The 26,522-nt window shown below is 44.1% G+C and overlaps 1 protein-coding gene across 1 annotated transcript; it reads right to left on the bottom strand.

Annotated features, from left to right (window-relative positions):
- Nucleotides 1–138: 138 nt before the first annotated feature.
- LOC143002475 (F-actin-uncapping protein LRRC16A-like) lies at nt 139–26,303 on the bottom strand. The gene is made up of 36 exons (XM_076152593.1): nt 26,259–26,303; nt 25,685–25,744; nt 24,432–24,553; nt 23,681–23,778; nt 23,528–23,598; nt 23,172–23,245; nt 22,915–22,990; nt 19,965–20,053; nt 19,659–19,753; nt 19,305–19,391; nt 18,085–18,188; nt 17,144–17,221; nt 16,538–16,614; nt 15,209–15,313; nt 14,962–15,031; nt 13,421–13,502; nt 13,183–13,282; nt 13,019–13,073; nt 10,926–11,098; nt 10,583–10,651; nt 10,288–10,381; nt 9,962–10,060; nt 9,740–9,868; nt 9,430–9,561; nt 9,183–9,358; nt 8,955–9,042; nt 8,532–8,672; nt 6,801–6,867; nt 6,478–6,704; nt 6,145–6,254; nt 5,766–6,023; nt 5,453–5,672; nt 4,192–4,228; nt 3,553–3,819; nt 3,295–3,453; nt 139–3,164 (listed from the first exon to the last, which is right to left on the bottom strand). Exons 1-36 carry the CDS (start codon nt 26,301–26,303, stop codon nt 2,986–2,988), a joined length of 4,113 nt encoding a protein of 1,370 aa, XP_076008708.1. The 3' UTR covers nt 139–2,985.
- Nucleotides 26,304–26,522: the final 219 nt, after the last annotated feature.

Raw genomic sequence — 26,522 nt, 5'->3', positions numbered from 1 at the left:
AAGGGAGCGAGGTTTTTAATGCTGCCATCTTGTGGTCAAATTAAAACATTGCACAAATTTGAGCAAAACTGCAAGCTGGAGATATGAAATAAAGAGATTGCACACATTTTAAAGCCTGTAAAATTATTTTAATCATTATTAATACTCACATGAAGAAAAGTCAAATACCAGTTGAATGACTTAGCGAAAAACAGATTGATCCATGACAGAATGGAACTAAAATGTACCACAGAACAAGGAGAAAGGGGAAACGTTTGTCCGTATGCATTTTTTTCCAGCTCAAGAGAAACAAAAAGAGAATTTGTTTTGCTTTGCAAAGTAACTTGATTACATGTTACAATAACTGAACACATAAAACTAATTTAATTCTATTTTTATAGACACAATGTACATAACCAGAAAAACAACAAAGGATCAAAATCTCACCGGCCGCTGTGTTTTTTTTATTCCAAATAAGTTACATACAAACCCCTAGTATAGCTGTGTACTTAGTACCAAAACAATATAGCATTTGCTGTGTTCACAGAGGCATGTGAATGCATCACAGTGTGTATATTACATGTGCATATCTTACACATACATTTCTATACACACACATACCTACATGTATGAAAGCACATATATACATACAGTACAACTTACAGCCACATCATGCAGTCACACGGACACTCAGGAGTCCAAACTCAATGCTACCGTTGCTCCTCACTTACTCGCCAATGCGCCCCAGATTTAAATGAAGGGAAAGATCAAAATAACTACCAATAAAATGGGTGCAGCGGAGCGAAGGAGGCCAAACAGGAGATGAGCAAAATATGGATTCATTTTGTTTCTCAATTTGTGTTAGGAAGTGATGAGTAGCCTTTCATGCAACAGAGACACAGCCAGCTGCAACTCCACACACAAAGCAGAGAGTGTGTGTAGACAATGTCAAGATAATCAGCAAAGTTTTAAAAATGTGTCTACAACATACGGAACTACATGAGTGTTAATGTTAATGTATTGAAAAGTACGTGTGTCTTTAATGTCTTGGAGCTCCTTTTACTTGACATATTCAGACATAAAGAGATGTACGAGTTTTGGAAGTGAGACTGAAAATCCCAATGTGCATTGACATTAGGGACATATAAACTATGTACAACAGGAACAGTTTTATTTCTACAACCATGATTATTGAAAAATAAAACAAATTCATAAACCTACAAACAGACATCAAGAAATACAGTAGGAAAAGGTGCAATAAGACGACTTTTGGCTCCGACTTCAATTAGACCCTCAAACAACACAATTTCACACAATGGAGTTCACATGCACAGATGTGTGAGGAGGAGAATTAAAAGTGAACTGAATTTAAGCCTAAATTGAGCAAATATCAGGAGTTGATGTGAAGTGGTTGCAGGCCTGTATTTCATGTGCATCTCTTGCTCTTACAAAGGTTAAGAGAAAGAAGCCTGAGCTGTGTGGATGTGAAGCATTCCAGTAGGAAAGTAATGTTCATGGAGGTCTAAATGGTGAGAATGGAGCCGACCTCCACTCAATTTCACTCTCGGCATCCTACATGACATCTGAACAGAGACAACAAGAGCACAAACCACTGCCACATGTATCTTACTGTTTGAATCTTAGTGAAAAGTCTTCAGGAAACGTGGAGGAGGAAGCGCGTTTAGGGGCAATCTGGCTCAAAATCTCTCCCATGTAAACGTCACAAATTGGAAGACGCTGACAAAGATGTGAATGCCACTGGCTCCCATTTCACCATCAAACATCAGAACATCTGGCTAATATTCCTATATGTTAGATGTTAAAGTGTAACCACAGGTCAGGTGCCAGTTTTCTTTGTGAGCAATGTGTGTATATGTGCCTACCTGACAAACACTGGCATAATCTGAGACAGGACATCAGAGTAAAACAGAATTCAAAATGTATTGCACTCTAATGAAAGACGCATCATCTAACTGACTTATTAAAGGTTGACACAAGCAAAGGGCCTTTCTTCCACAGTGTTTAAACACAGAGAACAGTGCGAGTTAACAGTGCTAAAGCCTTATCGATTGGTTATCAGTGATATCAGTGTACCTCAGTCCTTTCCCTTTGTTATGGTCAAGACCAACTCAGGAGGGGCATTTGATATAGTCTGCTGTGAGGGCGGGGAGGGTGGGGTTTAATTCAAACAGTGCAGTCAGCCCCGGTTGCATGACTTGTAGCTTTATTGTTTATCAGTGTGTGTTTGATTTATGCGAGTGCTGAGATTCTCAGCCGAACCTGCGTTTTCCTGTAGAAAAGATGAATTGCATACTGGTTGCAGTAACCTTTCAAGTCAGGTGACGAAGCAAAAGGAGCTTTGCACATCGCGTAGAGAGAATATAGAAAACTTCTATACAAAAATATAGAAGAAAAGAACTTCTACTGGGTCCAGGTCTGGTTGTTTGTTTGAGTTCAAGTACAGTACAGTGATACTGGTATTGTTCATAAGCATTTGGTCCCTGAAAGACAAGCTACTGCAAGAAATAGGTGACTCAACGTTTGACTTTAAGCTCTGCACCCAGTTTCACAGTCTCTCCCAGTCTTTTAGGTTAATTCTACTAATTCTGCCTAAATTCCTGTCTAATGTGCTCAGACAGCAGAGAGAAGGAACAGAGTGAACACTCGATCTAAAGGCTGTTTGTGATACGGAAGCTCGAAGGACATGTATCCCATTCTGATGTGGTGTTACTGAGGGACTGGGACAGGATACTTCACCAGGTGTTAGTATCTACCAATGACCTCACCGTATAGAATCAAATTAAGCTTCATCAAAATGCTTAGACACTACAGTCGGGCTCGCTGTGACCCCAAAAATGCTGTGTGATTTGAGGTTTGTTTGGAACCTACATAAAAATATCAAACACAAGATGCAACCTCTGATATAAATATAAACGTAAATTGTATTTCAGAAGGAAATCTCGAGGTTTGTCGACGGGTCTCTTTTCTCGCAACCTTCTTTTTTGCTCATATTAAAATAAAGTCTTTGTCTGCCTCCTCCCCAGAGTCGGACGATTTCTTGCCAGCTGCCTTGTCTTTGTCCGAGTTCGGGGCTTGATCCTTGGTCTTCAAGGGGCCCTGATCCTCTGAGCTGGCGCGCCGCAAGCTTGGCCGCTGAACCGAGTCCGTCACAGATGCTGCCCTCGCTGGACAAACCCAAGAAGAAGAAGACGAAGGATACAGTTGGTGTTACACGGCCATCAAATCAAATTAGATACGCCATTACATTCATACACACACACACACACACACACACAGGTGCCCTTTGTACCCCACCTTCCTGAGCAGTTGAAGAGGTCTTTTTAGCAGAGACCCCTGGCTGTGGACTTGCTTGGCCCTCCTTTTCTTTATCCGACAGTGCCCTCTTCAGGGTGGGAGGGACAACTGTGACCTTAGGCGACACGCTGCCACTGCTGGGGGAATCTGAGCCCTCATCTAATAGGAAGATGATCAGGGGAAGAAAAACAATTCAGAATCCATATTCTCTCTCCCTCAGTGCTGCAACTGGTTTACAATTAGTGTCTTTCACGGTACCTATGCTCCTACTGCTGGTGGTCCTTGGCTTCAGTGGGATGTTGGGTCGGGCACCCAGGGAAGGTTTAGCTCCCTGAGGCACCGGGGGTTTAGGGCTGACCGGTCCGCCGGCAGAGCCCGAGGACGAGCTAACCCTGACTCTAGGGGTGGTCTCGGGCTTGTTGTCGCCGCGTGGAGGGCTCTTCTCTGGAGACCCAGTGGTGGGAGGTTCAGGCTTGTTACCGGAGCCGCTGGGAGTTTTGTTTTCTGTGGCGGCAGGCTTGGCTGCTGAAACAGTGGACAGAAGGAAGACAGGCGGGGGATTTTACCATAAACTGTAAAATCTAATGACCGGGTGAAAGTCTCCATTACCTGTTCAGTCTCATAACAACATGTTCAAGTAACTGTGGCAACAGTGCCTCTGCTTCATTCTTTGTTAGTAATTGTTGCCTGTAGCCATTGTGTAAACACATCACAAGCTCTAAGGAGACCTGATACACAAAATGACAGGCACATTGTGATCTATGATCTATGTGCTTACCCTCTTTGTCACAAATAGCTTGAAAGAATAAGATAATATCATGCTTTGTTGCATTGTATTCTCTTCTTGTCCTTTCCAAGTAATTTTCCTCCAACATTCTACACTCTGGACTCACTCACCTGTCGTATTGCTGTCAGGCCTGTCAGGACTGGAAGACTGAGGGAGGCACAAAGACAAAGTGTTGAGTTAATGTATGCATGGGTACAGATGGATGAAACATGACTTTGTTCAACATTTTTATATTAGGAAATATGAAAAACATGTAGAGGCAGCGACTTCTAAACACTGAGCTGCAGGTGGAGTCGACTACATTACCTGACCCACGTTCTGCTGGTGAAGAGATTTGGTCATGAAAATTTGGTCATGAAATCTCAAGATTTACCAAAGCCAACATAATGTTTTATTTTAACTCTCCGATCAAATAGCTTTTCTCTAATCTAACCATACTCTTTTTTTAAATTAACCAAATAGTGATCACAGATGTGCAGAGCTGCAGTAGTGAGGAATGCGTTTACTGCCACTCAATATTTGGACAGAAGAGGGCGCTGTTGGGTTTGAAAGAATGGGTCCAGTTGACAAACTGAGCTATGCAACAGTGAGATTTCACCTGCACATAGGAGAATCACACACACACACGCGCGCGCACACACACACACACACACGCGCGCGCACACACGCGCGCGCACACACGCGCGCGCGCACGCGCGCGCGCACACACACACACACACACACACACACACACACACACACACACACACACACACACACACACACACACACACCTGGAAACTAGCCAGAACAGGCAGATGGCAGAGGAAGCTTAAGGGCCACTCATACAAGGTTGAAAAAAATGTAATGCTACAAACACCATAAACCTCTTAGCAAACACACACACACATTTTACATAGTAGTTCAACAGAAAAATCGGTTCTAGCGGCCAATTTCAGAATGATGGAACATCGAAAACTGGCATTGCAAAGACAGACGTGCAGGAACGCAGAATCACACACCAACACTCTGTCTCTATCACACACACACACACACACACACACACACACACACACACACACACACACACACTATAATGTCCCATATTAAATCCTGGATGTGTCTTCTGTCATTCATTCCCTGTCCTTTGAATCACACACTATGAGGATTTATGGGACATATTTTGTTTCTATTCTGCAGATAGCAAGCAGGAACGAGGACCAAAAGCACCTTTAAGAATTAATGGATTTCCGGTGAATTTCCAGTGAAATAATCCTAGGTATTAATAAGGCCCAAAAATAGAGGAATTCAGCATATAGGTCTTCTTCCTGTCTGTGTGTGTGTGTGTTAGTGTGGTTCATAGTCACGTCCTTTGTCACCTCTTCCCCTCACCTTGTGTGCTCTCCTCTCCTGTTTAGCCTTCATTTCTGCTAGAAGGCAGCTGCCCATCATCTGCACCCCTGGGTACCGCCTGCCCCCCTGTGGACTGCCTCTACCGTCTGAACCCTCCCAGGGCTCATCCATGGAGTCGGGGGTCCTAAGCTCCTCTGACCGGTCCGAGCTGCTGCTGTAGTCTGCGGTCTGTGAACGGCTAGAGGCGTCTCTGGAATCCCTGCAGTGGTAAAACCGGAGGCGTTAGTGAGCTGGAGCCGACCACACGTACGGTCCAAGAAACCAGCACCAAATCCCTGTTCAGCTACAGTACCTCGACTTTGGCTCAGGCGCCGGGCTCTTTAATGCCGTCTTCGGTGAGGAAGGCTCCTCGGGGATAGCAGGAGGTGGGGCCGAGGCTACAGAGGGCGAGGACGAGACGGAGGACGAAGAGGCTGCCTGGTTCTTGTCGGACTTGTCGGATTTATCAGATTTATCAGATTTGGAGGAACGTTTAATGAGGTTGAGGAATCCTCCTTTACTCTTCTTCTTCTCTCCGTCCTGAGAATCTGAACTCTTGAGCGAAGGGCGTCTGAGAACAGAAAGACCATGAGATTTAAGGGATCTTATTTAAATTAATGTGAAAAGAAACATTTTATATTAGTAATGTCAGTAGCACATGTACTGTAATGTACCTCTACTGTATTTCTTACTTGGAATCCATTTTGGTGACTTTCTTGGAGAAGAACTCATCCACACCCTCATCCACCCGTCCCATCAGGCCGTTCTGTTCCCCATCCTGAGATGGAGCATTGTTGATTTGCTGAGGAAGAACATGAAGAATCATCACGTCAGACCAGCCACACTCTTCCTCCTCCATTACCTGACATAGACTTACTGTTTGTCTGGGAGCCTTCAATATGTGACCACTTAATGAGTGAGAGGCACTGGCCTTAACTCAGAGGATATTTAATCATTGCCTGCAGCTCTGCTCTGTGCCAACACACCTTGATAAATGTTTTGACTTGTTTCTTAGTGTGACTCACAGGTATTTTGCTGGAGTACATTTTTTTGTTCCTGCGGGGTCGAAGTTTGGTGAAGTGCTGCAACTTTTTTTCCTCCTCGGATGGCAGCTCCACCATCGTTCCAGAGGGACGGTGCTCCAGTCTGGGTGGGGCCTGGGAGGGAGTGGGTGGAGTTTTTGATGAAGTGGATGCGTCGTCCATATGGACAGGGACGTCTTCTAGGGCCTTGTCCAGATCAAACTCCATCTCTGCGAGTTAAACACAGCAAAAGGAAATCAGCCTGATGCTAATCAATATCAATTTCATTCCAACAATAAGATGAAAGTAGTTCATGAGCTGCTTACCAAAGGCACGTGACACCGGCCTCAACATTCTGCTGTGGATGCTTTTCCTCTTAGATTTAGGGGTCATCTGAGGACAGGAGCACATACTCATTAAGACAGACCTACATAAGGGAATATCAATTGTGGGGCAACATATAAAAGCAGTATTTGCAAGTGATGTTTAGCCATTATGGATTCTGTGAACTCAGTCCACTTGCAGGAGTACATTAAATATTTTACACTACAGTCTCTGACCTGTTGAATGGTTTCAGCTATATTCCTGTCAAAAACACAATGTAGTCAACTGGCAAATAAATATAGAATAAAGTGACAGATAATGCACAAACAGTAATGAGCAATAAGTACAAATGCTTTCCACTGAATGATTCAATACATATGAACCTGCATAGAGACAGTATAAGTGAGGATTGCCCTTCACTTTAGAAGAACACAGACATATTGACTTCATCACCGCTGACCAAATTTGACAAAACATTTAACTAAACTTAATCAGAACAATTCATAGAGTTGTTGAGGTTATGAAGGGACACCAAGTCAATAAAAGAGAGGGAGAGAGAAATAACCACTACGCTCCCCAATTACTATAAACTCTTTCTATTTTAACTGTTGTATGGAACATATGCTATATACTATACAACACACGAGGTCATTCGGAATACAAGAGAATGCTGGCACTGCACGTCGAATGAAAGGGACATGTTCAGAATGACAAAAGGAAGGTGGATAGAAAAGGAAGGAGCAGTGCGGAGCGACAGTCCAGATGATACTTACACTGGTGCAGCACAGAGTCTCCATGGAGCAAAAGAGGGGAGAGAAGAAGGAGGAGGGACAGAGGAAAAGAAGTTGAAAGAGACACAAATAGAGACACGGTAAGGAATAAACCTGAGAGAAAAAGAGAGACGTGAAAGAGAAGCAGCCAGATCATATTGCTAGAATGGAAAGACTGAAAGGAGGAAAGGATGAAAGGAAAGGAAAGAGCAGCAGTCCTACGCAGGATGAAAAGAGAGAGACAGACAGAGAGACGGACAGAAGAGCCTGCAGCTTCCCGTCCACCTTTGATATCCCGCCTCTGCTGACCACCACAGACGTACAAAGACACCCAGCACTCTCCTTCCTCCATCCTGACCCTCCACTTCCTCAGTAATAACCAGAACATGTCCTTTCATCCCATCTTAAAAGGTCCCCCAGACATGAAAAGTTGGTTCTCCACCTTCTTTACTCACAAGTTAACAGATACTTTGATATTCCTGTGTAATGTCGGACATCAGTGCCGTCAACAGAAACGTATCGCCTGGATCTGTAGCTCTACAAAGCTTTTACCTGCTTGTAACTCTTTGTATCCATTGAACCTTTGCCTCTTAATGGTTCTCCAACTCAACAAGCTCTGAATAGTTCAATGTTAGACCCACCATCCAGCACCAAATGGCTGAGAGGCAAACTCAACAAGATACTGATGGAAAAGAGGAGTATCGCGGCTTATTAAACCAAGATGTGCTGTTCATATTCTTGTTTTAAAACTGCATAATACGCTCTGTTTATCAATTATTAAAGAGCTGGCACATTGACGACATAATTCTGGGGAAGGGTTAGGAAAAATTAGAATCACTGTAACACTATACTTCCCATAGAGCAATACATCCTTTAACACAAATACATTCTGACATACTTCTCTGATTGATATAAATCTATTTCGTATGTTTGACAGATTTGAGATCCTCCCTAAATGCCTACCATGCACGTCTCCAGATCCTCGATCCTCTCAGCCTCTAGCATCTCCGCCGATGCCCGTTTAGGGATCCGCTCCTCTGGGACGTCTAGATCAACCGACTCCTGCTGCACCAAGGGGCGACCTCGACGCACCAGGTGGTCTGCCTAGGGGGGGATGAGAGAGGAGAGGAAGAGGGGGAGGAGAGCCACATGACAGAAGAAGAGTTAGAAGCCCAGACGAAAAGAGGGAGGAGAAGCAGTGGAGGTAGGAAAGTAGTTTGGGAAATGAAGGGAAAGATGTGAGGGGAGGAAAGGTGGAAGATTGTGGTATGAGAGGTATTGTAGAGGACAGGATGCTCAGACCAAACTTGATTAAGAGTTAAACATGAATATGACAGACGTGGTGTGTAAAAAAAAAGAGTCAATAAACAGTGTTCGTCATCTTACCAGAGAGTGTTGCGAAGTGGAAAGAGCTTCTAAAAGCTCATCAACAATGCGGTCAGACAGGAAAGATGCTAAACTCAGCTTCACTTCACTGACACAGACACACACACACAGACAGAGGGGATGGGAAGAGGGAGGTCAGAGGTCAGAGTAAGACACAAAAAGATGTACATAAAATTGGCAAAACTTCCCGTTCACACTCTCACACACACACATGAGCTGCACACACACCTGATCTTATTCATAATATCAACCCCAGACTGCTCCAGAAGGGTTTTGGTGACAAAGCTCTTGGGTACGACCATCTTGGCTGTGCTGGCCTTCATCAGCTCTGGACGCAGGTTGCTTCTCTTCATCACATGGGGACACAGAGTCTCTGCTGCGTCCACCATGGACTCCAACAGAGTCTGGAAGGAGAGCGAACGTTGGCTACAATCCATCTTGTCCACCTTTTACTCCGGTAAGTTACACAACATACCTGCAGCTGCTGATCCATGACCGTTGTGACCTCCCCTGCCATGGACTCCAGCTTCTCCTGGATGGCTCCTACTGAGGAGCTTTTGACTTCCTCTCTGGAAGCTGCTCCAAGGTGGTAGAGGTTAGGAAGGAGCTGGGAGAGAAACAGAGAAGAGGAAAGGGGACAAATGAGATTTTAAAATAGCCTCCCAATGTGCACTCATATGAATTTAGTTTAGTGGGCGTCAACTGTCCAATTTAAATATGATTTCACAACATAATAAGATCAAGTTTTGGATCTAGACTCAAGAGGAATACGTGTCTCCTCTCACCGTTTTAGAGTTCCTGGCATCTTTGATCAGGTTCTCTGCTGACCTGACGTCATCCACGATGGCTTCCATCTCCGAGTTCTTCAGAGAGTTCAGGTGGTCTTGCACTTTGACGCAAATCCTGTCGATCATCTGTGAGACAACATAGAATAACAAGTCCGTGAAGGCGCCGTAGACTTTGTGGGTTCCGATGTTTCAAACTGAATGTAATACTTGTTGGCAAACCTGCTGTGTGGTCGTGGTGACGATGCCCTGCTGAAGCCGATACGCCTGTTCTTGTAGGTACTTCCTGGTTTCGTGGTTCCTGTATAAATAATTCTCAATCTGGGTAGAAAACACAAACAGTGTCACAACAAAAAACAGAGCTTTAATAACGTAAACATGTTATTCAGACTATATTATGTGATTCAATGCCCAGATGTAGCCATCAACGGTTTTCCACTTTTTACACGTTTTCTGCTAAAGACCAAAGAAAGACTGTTTAAAAAGCACGACAACTATACAGAGGGTGGCTGGAAGAATTTAAATAATAATAAAAACAATATATGTACTTTTAGCAAGGCGTCCTCTGTTTTCTCCGGGCCGGCCTTGAGAGCCTGGGAGGCATCAATGATAGGGATGGGCATGAAACGGATAGTGAAGTTCCTAATGGAAACAGATGCAGGACATTAACCAGGATCACAATATCACACAGCAGGTCCACACAGCAGTCTGCTTGAGATAAACTGTTCACTGTGCACACACCCCTTACTACAGATACTGACAGACTGTGAGGGAATATAAATTCACAGGGGGTGGACAAAGATTTACAACATTGCGTTCTAGCAGAGAGGCAGAGCTGCTTACTTCTCCAGAGCGGCCGCTACGTCCTGTAGTCCCTGTGGGCTGGTGTTGTTCCTATCCCAGATCACAGTCCTATACACACAAACACACCAAGTCAAAATGAAATGACTCGAGCGTGATGATTGCAACATTGATTTGTAACACTTTGGTTAATGATGATCAAGTCTGGAGGCATTGTGGAAGTACCACATGGGTTGGGTTGCATCTATTAAAGCAAGCATTGAATTTCAATAAATCGACATGGTGATAACAGCTGGAAGGCTTCATGCACCTGCTTGTCCTGCTACCTTGTATCTACATCACCGACTTGTGATTCATACATGTAACAGACAAACTGCACCCTCACCTAAGCTTGGAGTTGATCTGCAGTGCTTTGGCCAGCATCTTGGCTCCCATGTCCCCCATGGCGTTGCCGCTGATGTCCAGCCTGGTGAGGGAGGAGTTGCTGCCGAGGGCGTTCAGCACGATGGTCAGGTCGCTCTTCAGCCTGGAGTCCGCTAGAGACAGAGAGGTGAGGGGCTTGGGAGGGAGGGATTGAGAGAGAAAAGGAGGATGAAACGGCACGGAGGGAGATTTTATATTATGCAAACAATGGGTGCAGTCCTGTCAAGATGTCCTGTAGTGTAGATGGCAGATCATGGCGGTTATATTTTGCCATGATGATGATGATGAGTACTTGCATCATATTCATAGCTGTCAGGATCAGCTGTGACCTTAGCTGCACTACGCTGTAAAAGAGTCATAGATCTTCATAGGTTGCTATCGTACAAAAAAAATCGATAAAGCTTCAAATCGTCTGTGAAGGCCGGAAACTAAAACATAGATTTTTCAGTTAGTCTAAGAACATTTCAGAGGCAAAATGTCAGACTGTCAAAGTCAGTGTTATTGTGATCCTACAGCTGCAAACGCACAAACAAAAGGCTGAATCTGGTGGAGATTTTATGATTTGCCAGTGATAAGCGGGTTGACAAATCTCTGACAGCGCCGATCTGTCCACCAGTGTTAATCTGCTGTATTATGCATTCCATTTACAGCGGGAGACTCCTGATCCCTTTGATGCGCTGCCAGCGAGCTCGCCCTTTCCCTTCACTACCTGCTAACTCACACACACACACACACACACAGAGTTCACTTCTAATTTCAGCTTTGATGACCATCGTCACAATAAGGGTACACATGGGCTGAACAAGCTGCTTAAACAATAGAAACCGTCTCATTTTACAGATCACTGCAGTGATTATTACATGAGAGGAACTGCAGCACAAACGCAGAACAGATAGAGTGTTGAAGGAAATGAGAGATAATTGGATGAAATATCTTTTAAATGATAAAGAGAGGGCATTTATCATTCATGTGATTTTATTATTAGACAGTGGTGTTGAAAGAATATGTGTGTGTGTGTGTTTGAGGCTGAGTTATGATGAGCATAAGGAGGAACCCCATCAAGAAAGTTATAAGGGCAGAAAATGACTTTCTTATGCCTTGTGCAGAGGATAATAATATTTACTGCTTCCATGTGCTTTTATGGGCCACCGTGCAGACATTAAATATGCTAATTTAAATAGCTACAAGCTTGTGCACCAGTAGCCACAGCTGAAATCTCCCATCTTGCATTGGTGCCACATCTAGTCTTCTTTAACATTGAGACAAGCAGCGAAAATATGTTTCTCTGTCACTGTGCTGGCAGATTGCTCCACATTCTAAAGCATGAGAAGGAGCAACAGTTGGACCCTAAAACATCAAACTGCATTCAGGAAATGCCACAATAGTTATATCTGTATGCTGCGTTAACATAAATAAATTGAATTCCCTTCTCTCCCCACTGCTGAAACAACAGACTTGACACAGGAGCTACAGAAGCTCATTGTCATCAAATTACAAAATCATTAGTCTGTGTATGCGTACGTGTTCTGTGTCTAAATGTATGCAACACAAGCACGTAAGAGCGATGGTACAAGAGGGAAAATTAACCCTTTTAATGTCCATTTACACAAGAAATGCTGTCTAAAGTTGATTAATAGTCACAGCACTCGTTCATTCTGCCGTCTTTAGGCAGCAATAGAGCTTGAATGAGATGTACTTGGATCAGTTTGTTGTGTAAAAATCCTCAGTTAACAATACGTGCATGTAAACGGTAATTACAATATGTTTATTGATTTGTTGCAATTCGAAATCCTTATCTTTGTCTCAATCGCATTTTTCTTAGTAAAGAATATTGCATTTGTACAGGTTCTCTATATCCTTTGGCTTTTGATCTATGTGATACTGTATTGATTAGTGTCGGGGAAAATCAATTAGCGACCACCTTCCACCGGAGAGGTCAGAGGTCAGGGTCTGCAGCGGAGCAGCTGGTAAAGATTCAGTGATTTTGTGATTCACTCCTTTACTTGTTGGTGCAAAGCGACAATGTAAGGCAGAGACGATCAATAAGTGACTTACCGACTCCTCTTCCTGAATCATATGGACCAGGCTGTCCAACACCGGAGCAAGGTTTCTAGAAAAAGACATAAGCATAAATGAAGTTTGATGTATAGCTTTATATAGCTAATATAATGTTGGCCCAAGCACAACCCCACGGTGTCCCTTAATGTCTTACACCTTACTTTGACTTGATGTTGTTGAAGTTCTTGCCCAGCGACAGGTGTCTGATGGAACGGTTCTTGGCCAACCAAACCAGCAGAGTGGCCAGGTCCGAGTCCAGGCCTGGAGGGAGAAGACAAATAAGTGATGTGAGGAGGACTGATCACAGCTGAGTTTGGTGTGTGTGTGTGTCGGCTCTGGCTCCCCTCTACGTATTGTTGTAAGGGTGAGTGGTTGGTTCAGTAGATGCCATTCTCTTACCGTTATCTGAGATATCCAAACTGGAGATGTTGGGGATCTCAGCGATGCACCCTTCAAGGATCTGAGAACCTCCAGATCGTAGCTGCAAAGACATAGGAAGCAAAACACAGATATACCATGAAAAAGACTCATTGGCACAGACTATACTGATTTGAAAGTACGATGCTAAACAGAGCCATAAAATAAGTCAAAGTAGCTACAAGGGCAACTACTGTATGAATGCTTAGGGAAAATAATGGCATGGATCCTCTGGAACATCAAGAGCTTAATGTGAAATGTTGATGGGGGGGGGGGGGGGGATACCCTGGAGGAAGAATAAAACAATGAGTGTCCCAAAACTGAAACACAATCAAGAATGAGGAGGAATGAGACGTTAATTACTGAGTGAGCAGCTTGTTACTTACACAGTGGCCAAGCTTATTGAGGCATTGAGGGAGGGGGGGGGAGAGAACAGCATGTCAGAGCCAAAGCCAACAATTACACAACAAAACACACAGATGTTTGATGATCGGTTCTGTTCACACACGTGACAGCCAATCGCACACTTACACATTCTTACACACACTTACACACACTTACACACACTTACACACAGGCTTTATTTTGCGTGCTGCCAGCCCAGTTGGAGCACAGTTACGAGATGCCTCCACCCAACATCTCATTAGTTCTTCCAACAAAAAAAAAAGGGGGACAGAACGCATCATTTCCCCGTCGCTTCAATCTGGAGGATTTCTACTGGAATCTGGAATTGGATTTCCTGTGTAATTTGTAATTTGCATTCATGTGATATCTTTAGCAATCCCGCTGAATCCTCAACAAGCTTGTCTCTGTGTGTGTGTGTGTGTGTGTCCGCCGCCTCAGTTAGTGTGCAAGTGTGTGCGTGGGCAGCCGTTGTGTGAATCAATTAAAGAGGGGACCTGCCCCCCCCCCCGCGTTCTTCTCTCCTCCTTTACCTCCTCCTGCTGCCTGCCAAGTATACCATTATAGGGGCTCTTAACAATTTCACTGGCCTGTCAAATGGTTTGGAAGAGGATTCTAAAAAGCTGATTCCAGTGGATGAGTGTCCGCTCCAAAGCATTACTACAGCACTCTCAAAAAAAATTAAGCTGACACGAGGACTTTTACAACTCGGAGCGCTTCAGTCACGAGTCCAACTTCAGGTTTTTTTTTTCTCCCTTAACAGAGTGCTCAAACGCTCTCAGCATTCAGCAGGGATTATTATTATTTAGGGGCTTCAGGCGGCTTAGTGCCTTAGACAGCAGGAGTAATAGTGTTCACAGAGGATCCATTGGGACAAACTGGGGAAAATTGGATGGAATTTGTGCCACAAAAAACTGTATTTCAAACCATAATTACTGTATTTTATCACTGGATTTTTCAGGATTGAGGAGACGATTGACTGTATTCTGCTGCGACACATTTATTTACCGGCATCATCATCATCCTGAGTGATGTGAGCAGACAGCACACCGGTGACTTTAAACGAACAACACTGAAATTGTGATGAAGTGGCCTTGTTGGTCCGTCTATGGGGGTCTTACCTCACAGCAGCTGAGGTCTAGAGACACTTCCTTCAGGTTGGGGTTACTCGCCAGGCCGAGCAGGAGAGATCTACAGCGAGAGTATTACATCAAACAATATGTATGGAAACGCAGCCACTCACAACTCAGAGATAGGTTGAAAACTTCAATCAAAGCAGGCGTAGATATTTTTGCATGTGTGTGTTTGACTCTAATGAAGCTGATCACTGCAGAGAACATTGGTTTTGCTGCAGCATCTTTTTCTCACTTGAGGGCCTCTGGTGGCAGCTTGGTTCCTGACACGTTGATGGAGCTCAGAGCCGTGGCGCTGCTGAAGAAGTGTTTGAACGAGGGGGGCACGTCTTTACCTTTCCTGCACATGAAGAAGAGAGGAAACAGGTAATGCCAGAAGGATACACAGGAGTGTGAGTGGAGTTCTTTTCAAATTTCTCCGGCTCAACATAATGCTTTTACTACACCTGTGATAGCTTAAATATGTGACCCATTACAGTTTGAAACAAAGTTTTAACTCTTGCAAACAGTACATTTGAACTTGCATGTTTTTTTTAGAAAATGGACCTCTTCTTCTTCTTACTCCCCACATCTCCATCTTCCCTCTCATCCACTCCATTCTAAACTTCATAATCAGGCACAAATCCTCTCTCTTCATCTCGTCTTGCCTCCTTTATCTATCCTCTTCCACTGTATTCCTCTCCTGCCCCCTACTGCATCTTCATCTTCTCCTCCTCCCCCCCTCCCTTTCCTGTTCCTCTCTTTCCCTCCCGTTTCCATTTTCTACACTCGCCGTCCCTCCCCAGCCCCGCTCCAGTCCTCTGCTCCGCTTGTCCCTTGATGAAGTCCTCTTAGTGTCTCCCTGATTCCCTTGGGACACACTGGAGTGAGCAGTAATAACAGGAGGGAACACTCCCCTAACCCCACCCTGCCCATCTGTCACACACACATACACACATACACACATGTACAGATGCACGAACACACATCAGACTGGCTCAATCACCTCACACTGTAGTTACCCTTCCTTGTCTGTAATGACAGCGTATCACCAGAGGGTGGCAGACAAATCAATGTATAGACAATTTAAGCTTAAAAATGAAATTCCTATAACAACTATGTAGCGACAGTATGTTCGGCAAAATCAGCCATTTTTAGGTCAAAGCTGGAGGGGAATCTGGCAGTTCCTGCTTTCAGACTGAAGCAGCAGTTCATTTAAATCTCAGACACATAAATCATTCATCATGTTCTTGGCTGTCTTCTCCTTCTTCTTATCTTAGCCCTGTAGCTCAGCCGGTACAGTGAGTTGTCATTTCTCAGAAGGATGGCGGTTCAATTACCTGCTCCTAACTATGTGTCACAGTGTCCTTGAGCTAGACACTGAAAACCCCAAATTGGTCAGCTCCAGGAATGAATGTGCCATACTCAGCTGGAAAAGCACCATCGACAGCACATTCATTACATCATACTTGGCATTTGACTGTTAAATCTTGCTATAACTGTGTCAGTATTTCATTCAGCTCGCCTCGTAAAATGGTCAAACTAATCAATCAGCTCGCCATAGCAGCAGGTTGTGTGTTGATACCTGTGAGGGAAGATGCTCTTTGCCACATTGAGAACAGAGAGGTGTTCCGCCGAGCCTCGCAGCAGCGCCGAGCAAACCTGGAATATAAACACAACCGTCACCGTTTCATTATCTTGATGTGACTTTTGATTAGACACCACTGTTGTTCATGTCTAATTACTGTCTGCTGCGGTGTCACGTGTGTGCTAATGAGAGACGGTGAGGAAGATAAAAAGATAGAGAGAGGTAATCGTGTGTGTGTGTGCGTGCTGTGTGTTTACAAGTCTGCATATGCATTCTGATCTGGCTGCATGTAGGAGAGAGGGAATACAAACTAGGGAGCAAATCAATATCTTCAGTGACTGGGTGACAGCTGGCTACAACTCAGACTAATCAATAAGCAGTATTTGGCTCCAGACCCGCATAAATACATCACATACACTATTCAGACCATTTACATGGCAGCGGACAGAAACATAGATTAAGTGGAGGTATCAAATGGGAAAACATTCAATTCAACACACGCATTAATGAGGAGCATGTCATCCTACAAAGTCATATAACACAGTGCAAATGGAATTGTGTGTTATTTGTTGAGGGGAAAGATAAAGACTTCTGCCTACTCACCTGGTCTAATGAGCAGTCAGTGTTGGAGAGGTCAAGGGTCGCCAGGCTGTTGGGTTGACCCAAGAAGTGGTAGAAATACTAAAAGCAAAATAAAGAAGAAAACCCAACACAGTGTTACAAAAGAGAAATTGTCATCTCTGAGGGATATGACTCCATTCTGCTACACAAATAGACATTTATTAGGAACGCAGCCAAGAGAAAACTCCGCTCGTCTGCAGTCCATCATTTAAATTAGAGCTCAAATGAAACCCACGCAAAGCTGCCATCTATTTCCGCCGAGCCTCTCAGTCGGAAGAAGGAAGCAGGGAGAGTTCATATTTTTAGACATCCTTATGTTCAGGCATAAAGTCAGATAGTGATAGGTGTGAATGTCCTCCCGCAGGTTGTAAATTAAACCATTTTCGCTTTGAGCTGCGGCAGCACGGAGGCGGATGACAGTGACCTCTGAAATGCAGGTGACGGGCTGAAAGTACCTGTGACGAGATGCTCCAATGCTTCTCTCAACGCGACACCATTCAGTACTCTACTACATGACAGTTAATTAATACATTTCATTCAGAATACGCCATAAAGCACCAAATTAACTACAAAATTGGAGCAACTGGTACCAATGTACACCTAATTTAAAACGAATTCGAGAGAAAAAACATGAACTGTGATGAAAAGTTTCTTCCACCCCCACTGTGCTTGACAGATGTTACATTTGCAAAGTCGATGCTCTCCTGCAGAGAGACATGTGGCCTGATGTACAGCGGTCGGACGAGGCCTCCACACGACTGCAGCACCAAACTGTTTCAATCAATTAAGTGTTATTGATAGCAGCTTTATGGCGGATAAGAAAGTGTGTGTGTGCATGTATGTGAAACCTGTTGTTCTGCCTTCATCTTTGTTTGTATATATCTACGTTTAGGCTGTGTGTGTGTGTGTGTGTGTCAGTGTACCTGCATGTCGTCTCCTCTGAGGATATTCCCTGAGAGGTCCAGATGGACCAGGCTGCTGGGTATGGACGGGTTGGCACTCAGTGACTGGCAAAGACTGTTCACCCCTAAAGACACACACACACACACACACACACACACACACACACACACACACACACACACACACACACACACACACACACACACACACACACACACACACACACACACACACACACACACACAGTCAGCATTATAGTTAACCTCAAATCTCCCCTTTGTGTTTTGAAAGCATATTGAAGGAAATAGCAGAGGAAATTAAGAGGGAGTGAAGTATTTACAATAAAAAAGGCCATGAGGAATCATTTTGGAATTATTATATAACATAAAGCTCTGAGCACCGTCTTGAGGAGCTGCAGAGCTCCTGGGGTTAACAAGAGCACGAGAAAGGAATTTAAAAAAGAAAGAAACTTCTATTCTCTGTCGATCGTCTAATTTCAACTCAGTGAAAATTTAAAAATCCTTTCTATATCTTCAAATCAAATTCAACAGATTTTCAATCTGCAGCTACAGAGTATTTCAACAGATCAAACGACTGATCTGTTGAATTACAAGCTCCATCCGTGCTTTTGATCTGAGCGCGGGGCTGCTGGGGTTTGGATTATGGATCGGCCCTTTAGGTAGGGGAGCAGCGCCGCCCTCTCAGTAATCCTGCACTGTGGAATATGATCGCTCTCTATTGATTGCCTGAGAGGAGAACATGTTTGGAGTGGGTCCCTACAGACGCTGCCAGGTGCTGGAGGTTTTTTTTGGTTTTGTTGTTTTTTTTAACAGTGGATTTGAATTCAGAACGAGAAAAGCAGAAAAGCTCCGACATAATCAGCCTCTTTCGTTTGCTACAAGTGGAGGAATATTGGAACCCTGATGGGACAAACTAATATTCGCCGCATTTCATTACACGTTATTACCGCAGAAAGGCTCCTCCATCATGCTGAGAAGCTGTGGCTCGGCTTACAGGAGAGAAGTGATTTACAAGCAGCATTTAGGGAAATTGAACCCTTTTGCGTGCTGTAACTTCTAGATAGAGCAATTTAAGCGGCATACATAGGATGGTGGAAAAAGTGAATCGCAAGGTAGTTTAATCAGCTCAGCAGGGACAAAACACTTAAATCTACCAATCACATTCAACTGTGTTAGCAAATGTACACACGCAGTGGAAGTAAAGGGGGATGGTGAAGTACCTTTGGGTGATAGTGAGGTTTTGGAAAAATTTAAATGCTTGAGCCCCATACGAAGTTTGGCAAATTGAGCACCCAGGGAGGAAACACCTGGAGAGAAGGAGAGACAAAACAGCTCACTGGGTGTCATAACCACAAAAACATCTTACTACAGCTTAATCTAATGTCATCTGAGAAGATACAACACAGAATTGATTATGTCATGACAGTTTCTGCTAAAAGGGGAAACATCGGCGCGGCCAAATGTCACTGCCACCTCTGTGATTATGGCGTTTGCTCAGACGTGGAGCACTTGGAACAGACCAGAGACAAATACATTAGGCCTGATTAGAGCGGAGAAGCGTGTCAGCGTTGTACCTCTATCCTCCAGTGGGTTGTTGGCAAGATTGATGGTGGCAAGTCCTGAGCTGGGGTTATGGGCCAGGGCGGCGGCCAGCTTCTGGGCGAAATCACTGAGAGAGAGACAGAGAGAGAGGAGGGGAGAGAGAGAGGGACGACATTTCAAAGCAGATCATTTCAAAGCGGAACCAAAAATGGAATCAAAATACGAAAAAAGGTACAAAATCCCAATGGTTGACTTCATTGGTCTCAGTAGAGAAGAGTCATACAGAAAGACTGACGTAAATACATACTGTAAGTACAATATTTTGAGTAATCTCGTACGTTTTGAGCCCTGCGTTGTCCAGAACGAGCTCCTCCAGTCGACTGGAGCGGGAAACCACCCGGAGGATCTGCTCACACACGTCTGTGGACTGGACAGGCACACACACAGGCACACAGGCACACACACACACAGGCACACACACACACACACACACACACACACACACACACACACACACACACACACACACACACACACACACACACACACACACACACACACACACACACACACACACACACACACACACACACACAGTGAGTAAGAACATTTTGTTGTGCATCGACACAGAGTAAGCAAGACAACCAAAAGACATTCCTTACATCTACAATTATGTTTGCAGTCCTTTTCTAAAGTCATTGAGACAAACTCATGTCGAAACTGCATGGGCTTAGACTTCTTTTTATTTCTATAAATCATATCATTATAATGATTAAATGAACAAACTATGAGGCCAGAAATGCAATTTCAACTTGAACAAACTGAGACTTGTTCACTAATTTGCACAGGAACGTCCAGCATGCAGACAGTTACTATCACACACAGTGTGTGTCTTCGTGTCTCTTTCCCTTTATACTTGACAGGAGGACACTGGGGACACCACAGTGTTTCAATGTCAAAGGAGGAGGGAAAAAAAACACTTAATTATAGAACAAATTCATTCACCAGTTGGTCATTTGTTCCATGTCGGACCTGGGTGTTCACTGACCCAGTTCACTGTGTGCTGTGTCACATTCAGGCACCCAGACACGTAACAACAACCCCTCATTTTGCCTCATAACAGTGGCAGCGGTACACCGCTCATTATCTGTGCTGATTCATAACGAAAACATTTTGCCATCACAATAACAGCACTCGACTGGACAATTGTGCTGTTGACATTCTTGGTGATTGAAATTCCTTCTCTAATGGCCGGTATCTCCCGGCCGATAGGCTCAGTGTGGCCGAACACTGGCGACATTGTCCAAGAGTGTTATCTTTAGAGAGAGGGAGAGAGTGAGAGTGAGAGAGAGAGACAGAGAGGAGGGGAGGAAAGGGATAACAGAGAGAGAGAGAGACAGACAATGCGAGGGGAGGATGGCACAGAGAGGCCATTATTCATGTTACTGAGTAATTGCAGATGAAGATGGATTAAAAAAAGATGATAAATTAGAGAATGCAGATATCAGGGGATTGAGGTATGAAACGGGGAGTAAATGTGGTGGCAGAGAGAAGGAGGGGGTCAGCTTATGAGTGTGAAGGGGGGCTGGGGGGAGGGACAGGGAGGGAAAGAAGGGGGGGGGGTGGCGCACACACACACAAAGAAGCTTGTGTTTCCCATGGCGACACAGTGATGGGATCGGTGTGTAGTATTGCAGCATTTTACCATTTAGGCCTTGTCTGATTGTGTTGTTATGACCCTACATGCTGCCACACACACACACACACACACACACACACACACACACACACACACACAGCTGTCCACTCTTTTGTCCCTCCATACTCATTTTCAGCTCAACATCTTGGCCAGACCACGAGACAAATGGGCTGACAGAACTAAAGAGGAGCGTTGTAATCCCTTACCTTCCTGCTGAATGTGTGTGTGTGTGTTCATGCTTTCCCCCCACTTCACAGCTCGCTGCCTTGAGTGACTTCTTATCCGTTTGATGGAGATTGTTAAGCTCCAGGCTTGTGCATTTATTGCTCCCTTCACCTTCTCACTCGCCTTCTCCTTTTAATTCGCGGCCTCACTGACTTTTCCTTTGACTTATTCATAACACGGCCACCGGAGCATGTAGTTACACCAGCCGAGCTACAACAGAACACGCCGACAGACAGTCTACAGCAGATATCCAAATTTGCACGGACTGGATCACTTCCTGGATCTGGATTTCAATCTCTTTCATCCAAACCTCTCTGTTGGGTTTCCACTCAGCCCTTCTTTTCTCTCTGTCCACCCAGGCTCAGGCGCTGACCTCATGTTCTGTAACACCACATGCCGTCATCGCTCTAATTGTTTCTCTTGACCCATTATTGTTTAAGTAGGCTTGGGACGGATCACATTTCATAAAATTAACCCAAAAATGAAAGAAAAACACAAACATTCAGTTACACAACACACACACACACACACACAAAGGGGGTAACCAAAGCAACAACAATAGTTACATAAAGATATATGTCACCAACCCTAAAGCCTTGGACGCCACAACACATCAGACCTAATTTAGGATAACAAAGATGCAGGTAGTGCAAGTGCAAGGAGCACGTGTGTCTTGTGTGTATTTCTGTGTGTAATCTATGTGGCATAATGAGGGACAATCCAGGACAGAGTGAACGGTGTGTGACAGAGGTGTGTGATAATTCGCTTGGACCGAAGAAGCTGTGTGCCGTAATTGGTGAGTCTGAGCGCAAAGCAAAGGCGGAGAGATAAGTAATGGAGCGCCACAAGGGGGAAAACAGCCCGAGACATGGAGCCGCTTTGTCTCGTTAGGATTAACGGTCTTATCACACGGGAACATTGGACTGATCCTCTGGACGGGCAGGAGAGGGAGACGGAGGGAACAAAGGGAGAATATATTTGACTGTGAAGGGAGACGGGGAGATTTACACGCAGAGACAGAGGACGGGATGATGCCAAAGCAAAAGAGGGGATGAGCGCATATGAGAGATGGAGAAGAATTCAATTATTGCAGTCTTTTTGAGGACTCATAGGTATATTACACAGTCCAGATTTTGTTAACAGAAAGAAAAATATAGCGACACTGGATATAAGTGAGAAATCTAAATTAGTTTCGGATGTATGAGGTTCATTCATTTGTCCTAAATTTTACACTGAAAGAGTGCTTGGGTGCAAATGTTCACCACTGCTTCCATGTCTGAAGCATCATGAGTGCACAGCATAGGATGACCAAGCATAGTGAAGTTTGACAGTCACAACACGCAAAAGTATTCCGTGCAACTGACCAGTTTGTAGTCCTTCGTGGACAGCTTGGTGAACCACTGGTTGAACTCCAGGACGGCTATGATGGCCACAAGGTCCCTGAGGAGACACGGCAGGAGAAGACCACACGGCAAAGTTAAGAGTTTGCACATCGGCACCACTTCAGAATCTTAAAGTATCACAGTTAGAGATCTTCTTTCCTCTACTGAAGGTTTATATAACATAGGGAGGTGACAATGCTCATTTACAGTATCTGTGACGTTCCCGTGTCACCACCCACCTGTTCTCCAGATGGCTGAAGTCCTGCAGGTTGAGCTCTCTGGTGTCTTGTGTGAGATAGATGGTGTCCACATCCTGGGAAAGAAACCATTCATCAAAACTGCTATTATAAAGTGACATAGCGCATCTCAGTGTGACATAGAGATAGAAAAGAGCAAATGACTCAAAAGCTTGGGAAATATACAGATTTGAGCAAACAAGCCTGGTGGAGTCGCATACTGTTCGGGCTATTCTATCTATCTTTATGTATGTATTATGTAAATGTAGCAATTCATTCAAAAGGTCATTTCACTGCACTGGCGCATTAATCTAAATAGCGACGACTTCTTCAAATAATAAATTAAAAAAAATACTCACCCACTGCACCTCTTCTCTGTAAGGCAGCCCCAGCCAGTCACACACACACCTGTACATCTGCGAAAACCCACCTAGAGGGAGAGAGAGACTCAGTTATCATCATCATCATCATCATAGAGATCGAATGTAGCAGCACACTATCAAGTTTCCTACCACAGGGTCCAGGTTCCGCAGGCTTGTTAGTCTCCCATAATGCCTGCAGAGAGGTCAACCGGTCTGGAGGCTCCATGCTGAGCTTCTTCATCACTTTACTGAGGAAAGAAAAACACATAAAAACTCCATTTAGCGAGTCCACTCCTTCAGTTCTCTGATAAAAATAATAAAACTGGGTAACTTGACACATATCAGTCCTAACTAATCTTATTTTACGCCACATAACTTAATCCCTGACAAAGCAAATTGGTGAGTGGCGATGATAGCCACAAAGATCTGCTCATCAGTCGCTTCTTGGTTAGAGACGGTTTCACTTATTCATAACATCAGGTTATGCAACGTTGTGGTTTTCTATCTGTGGTGAAATCTGCATTTGTATCCTGTTCTGAATACGGATGACAATGAGATTCACATTCCTGCTATGAGTCAGCACTTTTCCACATACAGTGTGAAATACCACATATGAATACAGATCATATTGCAGCTGTCTTCGACAAAAACATGGAGTCTAACATTACAAAATGTTTCTCCAAAAAGTTTCCCAGATTTGTTTATTGAGTTAACACATGTAACACGATCAATCTAATAATGATAACAACACCACTGTAATGATTTGAGCTAGAGTCTTCTGTTGGCCTGTCAGCATTAGTTCACACCACAAACATGACCGGCATGCTAACATCTTTTAAAAACTATAAATTGTTATGTTTCCACCAAACAAACACCCTTGGTTTGCAGCGGTCGCACTCACCCGGGTGGCAGTCCGGGACATATCCTGAGCAGACAGTTCCCGATGTGTGCGACCACCTCATTCACCTCCTCAGTGGAGAGCAGCTTCAGCGAGAAGGCGCCTCGCTCGTACTCCAAGAACAGCTAAGAAGAGAGACACGACATCAACCAGTGACTCACCACCGTGTGTGTGTGTGTGCTCCCAAGATGTGATTCAGGAACATGAAACCACATTTGTGCTAAATAAGCAAGTAAAGAGGCAGGAGCCATTGAGTCATCCAACAGGAATGCAACATAAGTCTACTTATATCCTCCCATCTTATCTGTGTCCAGCATATTCTGCTCCTTTACGTGTCAAATCATGACACTGAATACTGAACTGAGCCGACTTGAATCCTTACAAAACCAGCCAACACTTCCACACTCACTGCAATTATGTAAATGCAGATATACAGTGATGTGCACTTCCTGCATAGGCCAACATTAACATAATCGCAGCTGGCACTTGAGACAGACCGTCATGTGTATGTACTGAACTATTTTTGTTGACATTGAGAGGATTGACGTGTGGAGAGGAGGTTGAGCTGCACAAACAGTTTGGTTAGTGAGAATTATCATATTCAGCAGGTAGTTAATGTTGAGTGACAGGTAGCCGATATGGGCTATGAATATAAATCAGCAGGGGGCCAGATGTGATCTTGGGCCCAGAGGTGTATGATGAGTCATACTAGTGTTCCAGACATGTTTGCCTCTCCTCATTTGCTGCCTCCTCGTCTTCTCTGGTGTCTGCAGTGATTACAGTTGGCGCGGTGTGATTAAAAACCAGCACATCTGTGACACAAGACTTGCACAATAACTGCTGCTGTAGGGAAACTCCAATCTTTCATCCCTTCTCTGCAGTGGTCAGGGGTCAGCTATAGGATGGCCAACTGGACCAACTGGAGCTTAGACAGGGTGGGCGTTGTGAGCTGATATGTGAGCTACATTCACCTGGTGTCCCGGTCCAGGTTTTAAGCTGCAACTACTGTTAACTGCGCATGGGTAATATGTCATGTGTATCATCAAGTGTATCAGACAAGCCTGTTAAATGTAAACAAACATTTTTAATTCATTTAAAATGTGGTAGACATAATCTCTCCCTCTTTATATGTGTGTATTCTTGTTTGTAATCACTCAAACGTAAATGCAATTTCAGCTACATTCATTGTTTGAAAGGTGCAATACAAGTAAAAATTATTATAATCATTACTCTCATCTTAGTTTGTGGTTTGGTACCTGCGTCGGCTTGTTACAAGAAATCCCCTGGATCTCCAGGTAATTTAAGGTGTGTTCCACCTAAAACAAAGACACAGAGATACCCATTAAAAAACACTTAGAATGTAAGATCATGGCTTCATTAGATACTGAAGGTGGAGAGAAGGAAAACAAGAAACGTTCATCTGAGCAATGTATTAGGATCAAAGTACATAAGTGGTTAAAAGCAACAAATAAGAGATAAAAAGATAAAGCATCAAATGGTACTCTGCACTTTCACAGTCCATTAGTCAATAAGGCATGACATCGTCTATCAAACCTCATATTTTATAGCGGTTTATGGAGAGACAAAAGGTAGCTACAATTACTGCTTCTATGTGTGTGTGTGTGTGTGTGTGTGTGTGTGTGTGTGTGTGTGTGTGTGAGGGTGGCTGGCTGGCTATGTGTGTGTGCACATGACGTCGTGGTAAAATGTGACTAAATGTGCATAATAACAAGTTTAGGACAGTGCGTGTGTGAGGAACGCAGTGTAAAAATAGGTCTGTTCTATAATTATTAGGTAGGCATGAAGTCGTTCGTACAGATGTGGACTCACACATGTTCTTGGTTTGAGCAAAACAGTGGACGGACTGGGAACCATGGTACTTCACCCAACATTCAATTCATAAGGAAATGAACTGTTTATTCTGCAGCACAAGCATTTATTAAGTGTGAATTTGTTCAGAATTATATCTTAAATATGTAAAATGTGGACCACGACACAATCCCCCCTGCCTTCTGTTCCGCCCTAGTTAGACTTTGCCTGCTGAATTGTTTGAATTGAATGCCGCTTTGACAGAGAGTGGAAAGTCAATCTGAA

The sequence above is a fragment of the Genypterus blacodes genome, unplaced genomic scaffold (genome assembly GCF_046128005.1).
Source record: "Genypterus blacodes isolate CSIRO-AG114 ecotype Tasmania unplaced genomic scaffold, CSIRO-AGI_Gbla_v1 ptg000057l_1, whole genome shotgun sequence".
Classification (NCBI taxonomy): Eukaryota; Metazoa; Chordata; class Actinopteri; order Ophidiiformes; family Ophidiidae; genus Genypterus; species Genypterus blacodes.
The sequence above is the reverse complement of the archived record's forward strand: the minus strand, read 5'-3'. Positions and strand labels throughout refer to the sequence as shown.